The sequence below is a fragment of the Vespula pensylvanica genome, chromosome 6, assembly GCF_014466175.1.
Source record: "Vespula pensylvanica isolate Volc-1 chromosome 6, ASM1446617v1, whole genome shotgun sequence".
In the NCBI taxonomy this organism is placed as follows: domain Eukaryota; kingdom Metazoa; phylum Arthropoda; class Insecta; order Hymenoptera; family Vespidae; genus Vespula; species Vespula pensylvanica.
The window spans coordinates 1,836,083-1,847,681 of NC_057690.1; the positions used below are offsets into that span (position 1 = coordinate 1,836,083).

General features: G+C 38.6%; 1 protein-coding gene across 2 annotated transcripts; it reads right to left on the reverse strand.

Annotated features, from left to right (window-relative positions):
* Nucleotides 1-393: 393 nt before the first annotated feature.
* Nucleotides 394-11,036, reverse strand: LOC122629863 (muscle segmentation homeobox-like). 2 transcript variants are annotated; one of them, XM_043813707.1, is made up of 4 exons: nt 10,857-11,036; nt 9,492-10,441; nt 3,154-3,335; nt 394-1,394 (listed from the first exon to the last, which is right to left on the reverse strand). In XM_043813707.1, exons 2-4 carry the CDS (start codon nt 10,438-10,440, stop codon nt 1,176-1,178), a joined length of 1,350 nt encoding a protein of 449 aa, XP_043669642.1. In that variant the 5' UTR covers nt 10,441; nt 10,857-11,036; the 3' UTR covers nt 394-1,175. The 2 variants fall into 2 exon arrangements, with proteins under 2 accessions (XP_043669642.1, XP_043669641.1); XM_043813706.1 differs by having other exon boundaries at nt 9,492-10,663.
* Nucleotides 11,037-11,599: the final 563 nt, after the last annotated feature.

The following is an 11,599-nucleotide window of genomic DNA, read 5'->3' on the forward strand; positions in this document are numbered from 1 at the left end:
CGTCCTCGTAGTCGTTGAGTTTTTTTTTGTTTTTCTACGTATCTCTCTTTCTTTTCTTTTTTCAGATCCTTCGAAACACTTGTCGAGAGAAACACTTAGATTTTAATTATCGATGAAGATTGGATTCACATCCTTCGGATTCTTCTTGAACGTTTGGATTCTTGTTGTCGGTTTGTACAGATCGGGAATTCTTATTACGAGAGAGTCTGACGGAGGCAAGTGGGAGAGGGATTGGAATTTGTGTATATCAGTGTTCGTTAAGGTGTCCGAATGCTTGGGATTCGTTTAATGATTATTCTCTTTTTAGGATTTTTTGTATTTGCGGATATTGTATCTGGGATTAATATACACGTATTAAGTGTATATGTATATAAGTATATATTAAAAAAAAGATTATTCTTAGATATTAGGATTTTTATTAAATAGAATTCTTTTCTAATCTTTCTCCATTCCCATTCCGTTCGCGTCCTCGCGATAATTCTTATACATTTGTACAAAATTGGAAAAAGAAAAAGAAAAAAAGTGAAAAGAAAAAAATCGCGCACAATCGCGATCAGTCACGAATCACGAGGATCATCGGATCTATGATAATATCTTATCGACGAATCGCACAAGACTCGAGTTAATTTTCTTTTTCGCACGCACGAACATTTTATTTACAGGAAGTTCTTCGTGTCATCATTTTTCGTCGCGGACGATGATAATATTTACAAGTTTATTTACAACATTTATTTATCGTTGCTGTACCCATCGTTATTTAACGAAAGGAACAACTTGGCACAAGTGCAGAATCGAAGTCGAGATTCTTCGTTATTCTTCGTTATAATTCCTGATTAACGATCGTTTCATCTTTCTTGTCGTTCTTAATAATGGAGAGAACAAAGAAAAAGAAGAAAAAGAAAATGGAAAAAAAGAAAGAAGAATGAAAAAAAGAATCGATCTGCTCGATCATTGAATCGGACTTTGAAAAAAATCTTTCCTTTCTCTTTTTCTTTCCTTTTTTTTCACCCCATCTTATCTTTTCGATTCCAACAAAAGAATCGAAATCGATTGCTCATCTTTCGCAGCTTCTTCTTCTCTTCGAGATAATTCGAATTGAAGAATATTCGTTTAACGTCGTTACTCGTAAGATAAGAACGACAAGTTTAGAATCCTAGATTTCTAAGACGTTGCCTTCATTCTCTCGAAGGATGTTGAGATATCGTATGGTGAGGTGTTAATCCAGGATGAGATAGCATTCCCATGGGATAGAGTCCGGCAGGCGTTAGGAGTCCCGGATGCGATCCGTAAAGTGCCGTATGGTGTTGCCTTACGGCGGACATTCGCAACTTCTCGATTTCTGCCTCTTGCAAACGTTTCGCTTTTGCACGTCGATTTTGAAACCAGATTTTCACCTGAAACGAGAAGAAGAAAACCCCCCGAGAAACAAAAAATTACTAAAAGTAGCGCTTCGTTCTAACGACTATAAAGAAAGACAAAAAGAAAAATTCTATAAGTACTTGATGATATTTTTTTGATCGGGTAATCGTTGAAAGATTTGTAAAATTTTCGTCACTTTTCTTTTCCTATTTCTATTTCACATACACACGTGCATCAGAATTAATTATCATCTGTACGATAATCAATTATTGCGCAATTTTTCTAGAATATAATTAAACAAACTTTGTATAACAGTGATTACAGAAAGATTAAGTGAAATTTATTCCTCGAATTAGGCGGCACGTAAAACGATCGGGTCGACGATCTCGATCGTTAAATTTCCGAAAGGGAATACGGAGAGAGGCAGAGAGAGAGAGAGAGAGAGAGAGAGAGAGAGAAAGGAGATCGAGAAGATCGAGCATGAGCTCTCACCGCGATCTAATTATCTCGGTAGATAATCTCTCGAGATAATTATCACGTCCGTTCGTTAAGTGGATACGAAAACGTCCTCGTACTCGTACGTATTAAATTGAAGCTACTACCGGAGGTGGATTGTACGAAGGAGAGGGGCCAAGGAGGGAGGAAGAAGGAGAGAGAACATTTAAAAATAATAATCCAAAAGTGCTTTGTCCAATCGGTTTCAGGGCATCGCTAATTATCGCGTCTATAATTATGGAAACGATTGGTATAATAAATGAAGACGAACTTTCTCAATAGGAAAAAATGTGTTTGTAAGATATGTTAAACGGAGGAGAGGGAGAAGGGAGAAAGAAAAAGATAGAGAAAGATAGAGAAAGAGAGAGAGAGAGAGAGAGAGAGAGAGAGAGAGAGAGAGAGGGAGAGGGAATGAAAATTCTTAAGCTTCGGCCAAGAGATAATTGTTACGGTCATCGCGAAAAACGTGCTTCAGCCAATTTGTAGCGATATTAATAACATTTACCGTCTAATGTTTCCTTCTCCCTTCTCTCTCCCTCTTCCTCCCTCTCACCTTACTCTTCTTCTCTTTCTCTACGTGTCTATGTACGTACTTCCTCTCTTTCTTTCATTTCCTTTCTTTGCTTTCGTCATGTCGTCGCATTGACATAGTCGACATATACATTTTACGTACGTTAATTATCGCACGTCTAATATTAGTAACGAATGTATATACAACGGAGGAAGTAAGAGTTTGTGAAAAAATTAAATGAACTAAAGAATCTTGTTGAATTTTTAAGTCGAACGACGGTATGAAAGAAAAAAAGTAATTATTGAATTGTTGAAAGAAATATTGAAACGAATATAAATCATTTTTTTCTTCTGTCCGCGTCTCTACCTCCTTTCTCTTTTTTCTCTTTTTATTTTTTATTTCTGTCAGGAACAAATTATTTCTTTTTTTTTTTTCTATTATATTGTTTCTTTCTTTTTTTCTCTTTTTTTATTCTTTTTCTTTTTTTGTTTTTAACCAGTCTATCTTTCCATCCATCCATCCATCCATCCATCCATCCATCTATCTATCTATCTATCTATTCGTCGAGTCTCTCTATTCGCAGCTGTCAACTATTTAAATCGACCGACAAATGTTACAGAAAATTATTCGAAACTACTATGCTAACGTAGAAGAAGAGAATGTATTAATAGAAAGACAGAAACGTGTCTCGCTTGACGAAATGCCAAGATAATTAACTTCGAGACTAGAAACTCGAAGTTCTGGGAAAGGGACTTACTTACTTACTTACTCATTTACTTACTACTAACCTGAGTTTCTGTTAGATGGAGAGACGACGAGAACTCGGCTCGTTCGGCAACACTGAGATACTGCCTCTCACGAAACTTCTTCTCTAGAGCTAGCAACTGTTGCGTCGTGAACGGTGTCCTCGGCTTCCGGTTGGGCTTGTGTTTCCTGAGGTTGCATTTGATCTTGGCGGGTTCTCCATTTTCTAGAAGAAGAAAAGAAACGAAAAAAAAAGAATGAATGAGAACAATATGTTCTGGTCAGAGATCTTTTGTATATGCGGTATCTAGTTTATATATATATATATAAAGAAAAAAAAGTACATAAAGATAAGAAATTATAATAAATTGAAATTGCCGCTCATTAAGAGATACTTGTTCAGTCCAAAATTAATATTTCATTATCGTGCCATTTTGAACATAATTTTAAATTTCCGTAATTAATTTCCATAGAATACAAAACGACCTATCGTTTCGACGACTTAATCTACGAAGATAGTAGATACCGCAAGATGTTGTAATCACCTTTACGATATGTGTGTGTGTGTGTGTGTGTGTGTGTGTGTGTGTGTGTGTGTGTGTGTGTGTATAAAAAAGAAAAGAAAAACTAAAAGCAGAGCAATAAAGCAATAAAATAAATAATCAAAATAATTTATTTTTTTGACCGATGTGAAAGCAAAAGGAAAGAAAAAAGTAAGGTCGATCTTTCGAAACGACCTTACGTGCGCATACAGATACCCGAATAAAAAAAGAAATATTTTCCTTCCAATTGAGCATTCGCAAAAATCGAAAAGTGGGCGAAAAAATCGCGCCCTGTCCTTCTTCGACCCCCTTAAAATAAAATAAAAAAAAAAAAGAAGAAAAAAACAGAAAGGAAAAAGAGGAAGAAAAAGAAAGAGAAAAAGTGACGATAGAAATCTATTCGATATCAACACGTGTTGGTACAATTTAAAAAGATTAGAAAGCAATAAGGGACAGTTAGCTCGATCAAGGGAAACATAGGACAAGAACATTAGGATAGGGGAACATAGGACAACAGGTTGTTCGATCTTAGAAACGTCTCTTGGAACGAGTTCGGAGGTGTGTTCCTGGGCACGCCGTAGGTGAGAGACGAGAGCTGGAAAGAGGGCCTCCGACCGCAATCTCCTGTTTTTGCTTTCGGAAGAGAAGGGTTTTAAAAGAAGGGAAACGCGCCCGTATACTATTATTTTTCTTTTAAAATACAAGCACCAGGCCAAAGTGTTTCTTCCTCTCTACGTGTTTCTTCGGATAAGTCGATTCATAATTTTTCCGTCGGAACCGCGCCGCAAACTGGCCTCATTACGTTTTTGTCGGTCGACCGCAAAATTCCGGCCCCCGGTTGATGCCACGGACCGTATTGTTTCTGTTTATAAGGCCTAAAGTTTTTCTTCTTTCTCTTCTTCTTCTTCTTCTTCTTACTTATTTACTTCTTTTTATTTTTTCCTTTGTATTCTTCTTTCAAGCACCCTTAGCTCCCTTACACGCTATCTTTTCTTTTCTTTCACCGGATGAACGGACAAAAACTGTTTTTCCAATCTACACGGAATTATTAGTTGCAACAATAACAACGCTGTCTCCTCCCCCACACTTCCACTCACCGTTCTACCCTCCGATATACTCGTCCTTCTTTCGTTTCCTTTTTTTTCTTTGCCCCCTGTTGTCTTCTTCTTTCTCTTTTTTTATATACATATATATATTTCTTTTCTTTTTCTTTCTTTTCTTATTCAATCTTGATAAAAACGCCGAACTACATATTTCTCGGTCATCAATCGTGAGAAAGGATCGTACGCGCGTATTATTATTATATCGTTTGATTGACGAATAAAAACAAAGGTATACAAATTTTTGTGTTTTTATTTTTTCTTTTCCTTTTTGTTTTCTTTGCTTAAATCGCTGCATTAAATTGTATTATACGGATAAACTACGTTCGTTTTACGTGGTATATGAGCGTACGTGATTACACGTGTATGCAAAGTATTTAAGTATGTATATATTTAAACTTTGTTGTTTCCATTATGTGGAATTGATACTTACGAATGAACAAGTAAATAAAAGAATTGAAAGAAAATCATTTTTTTACCATTGGATCTCGATCGAATGGCGAAGGTAAATAAGTAAGTATTTACTTACTTGTAAGATACGCCAAGTATAAGAAAGTAAACGCGTGGTGCTCCGTCAGCCACGATTCCCGATAAATTACTCGGCAGAAGGACGTTGCAAAATCGGCAAGAGACAAACGCGTTGCTGTCCGCGCGTACGAGCGCGCTACTTAATCGTTCCGTCAGCGTGCTATTTAGTAAGGCATAAATATGTATGCCCGCGTCTACCTGAGTCTCATCTTGAACGAAATTTATAACCATGTATAACAACAATTGAAATAAAAGAAATATATATATATATACACACGTGTGTATGTATACATAAGTATCGAAAGAATAAGGGCTCAACATATATATATGTATGTATGTTTGTATGTATGAACATGTAAGTATCCAAAATATAAGTCATCTATGTGTGCATGTACATAAATATATATATATATGTGTGTGTGTGTGTGTGTGTAGAATGGAAATATAAGAATGTCGTATCACGTGCATATGTACATGTACATATACACTCACTCTCTCTCTCTCTCTCTTTTTTATATTCTCGTTCATTCTTTCTTTTTTTCATTGTAAACGATATCCGTGACACACGTATGGAAGAATCGATAAAAGAAATAAAAAGAAAAGAAAAGAAAGGAAAAGGTAGAGAAAGGCGAGTAGTACGCGATTCGCCAAAGGAGATCGCTTGTTGTTCGAATCGTATGACACGAGACTGATAGAAAGAGAAGGAGGAAGAAGAGGAGGAAGGGAATGAAAGGTGGGGTCTTGGGGGAGAAGAGGGTGAGGATGAGGGTGAGGGATGTAGGAAAAGGAGTAGAGATGGAGGAGGATTCGAACAGCGAGGAAAGACACGCCGACGACAGGAATGTAGGACTACTGCTGGTTCTCCATCTTCCTTCTCTCTCTCTTTTCCTTTTCTACATCGTTCTCTTTCTCAAGCTATATATATATATATATATATATATATGTCGGTTATATTCCACGAGATTTGTCTCGAGACAATTGACAGATTTGTAGAGGCGAGGTGAACGGCTCTCGTCGACGCTCTAAGTTGATGCCATGTTGCGGTAAAAGGAAGGAGAGTGAGAGTAGCGAGTATGTGAGAGAGAAACAGAGAGAAACAGAGAGAGAGAGAGAGAGAGAGAGAGAGAGAGAGAGAAATCTATACGAAACAAAAGAGGCAGGATCGTCGTCCTTTCTGAATTTCAAATTCGACAGGCTCCGTCGCCAGCACCATCACCCAACTCCTTACCCCTACACTCTTCTCCTCCTCCTTTTCCTTCTCCTTTTCCTTTTTCTATCGTTTGGCTTCTTCCTCTTCGTCCGTAGGTTCCTTTGCAAAGGAACATCCTTTACTCTCGATCCTCTTTCGTATCCCTCTTGCTATAAGAGAATCAAGGATTCCATCGTATAGGAACAGAAGGACTTACGATCCGTCGTCGTCGTCGTCGTCGTCCTTCTCCTCCTCCTCTTCGTCCTCCTTGCTGTAGTATTCTCCTCCTACTCTTCCTGCGCGTTTGTATACTCCTGAGTCTTCCTCTTTTCCTCCATCGGAAGGAGGGACTGGGGGAAACCCCAAAGGGTCCCAATTAGTCTCAGAATTCGCGGATCTCTCTTCCTTACTCTTTGCCATGCTTTATTTTCTTTTTAATCTTTTTGTCTTTTTTTCTTTCTTTCTTTCTTTCTTTCTTTCTTTCCTTCCTTCGTTCCACTCTTTCCAGCAGCCAGCAGAGGCCAAAAAAAAATTCGACGAACAAGATCCGATTTTAATCCGAGCGAACGATCGAGTATGGCCATTCGAAATAATTAACTGATGCCGTTCAGATAGGCAGTAACGAGAAGGCAAAGATGATCCAAGACACAATCGATTCAAAGAGGGAGACAGAGAGAGAGAGAGAGAGAGAGAGAAAGAGAGAGAGAAAGAAGGTCTCTCTGCTTTTCTTTCTTTGTTCGATTGCATAACGATCGACCACACGAACGACGATCCACCATGGTGATTATTCCTTGATCGATTCGATCGAAGAAAAGATTTCAAGATGGATCGTTCCATTGGATGAACCAGTACGTCACGATCTCTTTCTGTATGTGCGTGCGTGTGTGTGTGTGTGTGTAATTGTGAGTGTAAATCGATAACGAAACGAATTCAGCGCGAATTTCGGAATTTTGAGAATTTCAAGAATTTCTTATTTTCAATATGGCGGATCGACGCGCGTTTCTATCTTCCTTTCTCCCAGATTTGTTTTTAAAAAATGTTTCATAGTTGTTTAACCACTCGAGTGCCACTTCTCTGCAGAATTCATGAAATAAAGAACAGTAGAAAGTTTTGAAGAAAAAAAGAGAGAGAGGGTGTGAAAAGTTTCCTTAAGAGCATAAGCATTCTCTATATCAGACGCCATATTTCAATATTACGTTTTACTCCTTCTCTCTCTCTCTCTCTCTCTCTCTCTCTCTCTCTCTCTCTCTCCGTCTATCTAGCTATATTTTTTTCTTCATCGTATTCGTTAGCTCTGCGAGCGAACAAATTTTATAACAATTATCCTAATAACATAATTAATACTACATTCCCTGTATTAAATCGATACGGAGGAATAGAGAAACCCTAATTAATACAAATTATTATTATTTACCGGAAGATCGAGTGATTTTGATTTGAAAAAATGAAAAAAAAAAAAAAAAAAAATAAGAACAAGAATAAAAGAAATAAAAAAAAGAAAGAAAGAAAGAAAAAAAACAAATATTAACATACTTGATAATACATATGTATATTAACATGTTTTACGTTGCAAGAAATTAATTTTAACGCGTGACACTCTCTCCGTGTAATATGTCTTATATAATGTTATCTCTAATATATAGTCACATAAGATTTACATAACATATTCATTCACATCACATATCAAAACACATTCATTCGTCAAAATTCTTATCTTTTAATTACGTTCCTCAAAGAAAAAAAAAAAAAAAAAAAAAAGACAGAAAAAAGCAGAATATACATATTGTATATATAATACAATTCTAAATATATATATATATACATGTTAATAATGTATATATACATATACATACATATACATAATACGATTTTAAAAGAATGCAGTCCGTTCGTTACGCTCGATCGTGTTCGACGCGAAGCGACGGTAGGCTATCGTAAGGTAAGAAGCGAGGGCAGCCATTAGGCGAACCAACCAATCGATTTTCCAACGGTGACCTTTCGATTCTTACCGGAAGCACCTTCTTGCTCTTTTAATCGAAGCTCATTGTTTCGATTCTCAAATTCGAAACTCAGATAGGCATATATGCACGATCACTGAACGCTTGACCTCGCCCTCTTGCCCTTCCATTTGATCTCAGACAAGTATTTTGCTCGATCAATAAACCCTGACCTCAATAATTAATACAAACGATGTGATACTCTTGCTTCAAATTGATAGTCCGATTTCTTCTTTTTTTTTCTCTTTTCTTTCCTTTTTTCTTCTTTTTTTTTCTTTTTTCTTGGCTTTCATTTTTGCAAGATGACGTGCCGTATTCGTAACGTTCAAGTTCATGCATTCGTGCGTTCATTCTCGACAATTATTAACACAACGTTCTTTCACCGTTTTTGATTTATTGTTTCAATTAATGATTCGATCGATTAAATGAATTTGTATACACTATCATTTTTAACTATCATCAATTAAGCGTTCGCGTGTACGCCTTATATGTGTATTTTACAAACTGCTGATTGAATTTGTTTCATTGAATATCATGTGTTCGCCTAAAAGTTAGATCATCGATCTGCAAATACATTGCGTATGTAATCGATTCCATTCATTCCTTAAAAACGATTACTCACGCTTGTATTAAAGAAAGAAAAAAAAAAAAGAGAAAAAAAACCCATAAGTCCTATAATCCCAGAAAAGCTTTACGACAGCGAGATCGTCAAATAATGGCTGGACGAAGTTACAAATTTACGATGCGCCTCGTTTCGTATTCGTAAAAAAATTCGAAGAAGAAGAAGAAAAACAAGAAGAGGATGAGGAGGAGAGGAGGAGTAGGAGGAAGAAGAGTGCAATTGGAACCGAGCCAAAGTTCAAAGAGGACTCGGAAATGGTGGGTCCAAACGCGTTTTAGGGATCCTCCTCGACTAATTGCGAATGATCTTGCGAACGATCGAATTTGAGAAATGTAAGAAGAAGAAGATTGGATGGGTTAGTAAACATTAAACGAGGAAAATGCTAAAGTGATTAATAAACTTACCGTTTAATGGTGCATGATGACCAAAATGAGAAGGGAAAAATGTAGCCGTGGCAGCAGCCGCAGCAGCGGCAGCAGCAGCAGCCTGATGTCCGGCGCCCCAAACGGCAGGATGAAGACCAGGTGGTATACCAGGAATGGTTCCTAACGTTGAGAACCCACCGACGTAAGCTGGAGTTGGCCTAACCGGTGTCGGACTGGATGCGTGTTGTTGAAGATCTTCGACATCTACCAGACTATTTTCATCGTCGTCATCGATATCCTCGATCTCGGAACACCTTGACCTTCCTTCCTCTTGAGAGCTACTTCTTGGTGACTGAGAACCAAAGTCTTTCTGCGAATTGCTCGTTGTTTTTGGCGATGGGGCTGAACACTTGATTAACACTTGATTATCCGTAGATATTGGCGCGTCGTTGTTGTTGTTGTTGTTGTTGTTGTTGAGGGTAATAGTGGTGTTGGTGGTGGTGGTGTTTCTGATTCTATAGTCGATCGTCCCGTAAGACGTATGTCTGTCCGTTGGTGATTCTAAACCCAATTCGACGTCGGTGTATCTCGAGGGCGTTGTTCTAGTTTCTGTTGTAATTCCTGGCGAATCGCAGGTGTATTGAGGCGTCTTAGCTTCTAGATTGGGCGACGCCGATAAATTATACCTGTTCGTTCTAAGATCGCTAGGATATTTCGATGGTGTGTTAGAAGTTATGGGTACCGTGGTTACGTGATCTTGTCGTACAGGCGAGTAAGAAGAGATAGGCGATGATTCCAACGAGATCGTCGAAGTGTCTTGCCTAGTTGTAGACTCCGATGACTTCCTAGTGTCCGCCAATAACGCAGCCACGGAGAAACTCAATCTATGTGCAGGTCTAGGACTAGGTTGCGGCGCTTGTGCCTCGTCGGCCGATCCTGGACTGGTCGATGGAGGCGTCACCGGCGAGGTCATCCTTAGTACTGTCATTCTTAAACCGTAATCGTAATTCTCACTTTTCTTTAAACGTACTTCAGACCTTCAGGTCTTTCGACAACTTATTAAGAGTCCTCATAAACTTCCCTCGTCTTTCCTCGTACGTTCGTCGAATTAACGAAATAATCGTTGGATTATCGACGATTAAAGATCGAATGGATCGAACAACAGTCTTCGCGATCTATATCACCTTAACGAATCACACTAGATCTAATACCTGTTTATATAGGACGAAGAGAAGAAGAATGAGAAAAGAAAGAGGAAAGAGATAGACAGATGAATAGATATATATATATATATATATAGATAGATAGATAGATAGATAAATAGATAGACAAATAGTTAGATGGATAGATATATAAATGGATAAATAGATACGGATGATAATATCGTCTATACAGTTCTATTACGTCGTCACTCGTTTTGACAGCTAAGTTGAGGATCGACGATCGATGATGATCACTGATGAGCTGACCTAACGAACAGCCTCCGAACGAGTCGAGCTCTCCGTGTAGACTGACTTTGACCATTCTGCCAACTCCAAACGGACTTTTTCCTTTTGCGCCCTGCGGCAACTGGACTGAAGGTGGGGGTATTGACGTTGGTGGAAGGGAGAGGGAAGGAGAACAAGAGAGCGACCGAGAGACCGACCGACCGAACGAGAAAGAGTGAGACAGAGAGGGTTACTCACTCGTACGAACGGGGAGCCAGAACGAGTGATGGAAGGGGTATTTGAGGTAGGGGTGAATAAGAGAGAGAGAGAGAGAGAGAGAGAAAGAGATTAAGAGAGCGAGAGAGAAAGATAGAGAGTGGAAACAGGGCGAGGCTTCGTTCCATCAACGGAGGCTTTACTAAAACGGCTCCGCCTACTTGTGGACGGAGTTTATGCTAGCAAACCGAGACTAGCTATATGAACATTTTTCCAGCATATACTCGATTCTCTCATGCAAATGCGACTGCACTGGGTCCGACGGGAGGTTAGTGGGAAGGTGAGGAACAGGCGGCGAGGGCGGATGATGGTTGGAAGGGATTAGAGGGCGAGACGTAAAGAGGAATGTGTTTGAAGAGAGAAAGAGAAAGAGAGAGAGAAAGAGAGAGATTTAATCGGCCAGGCTCGCCTTCCTACGTCGGAGACGGTAATGAGCGTAATTGA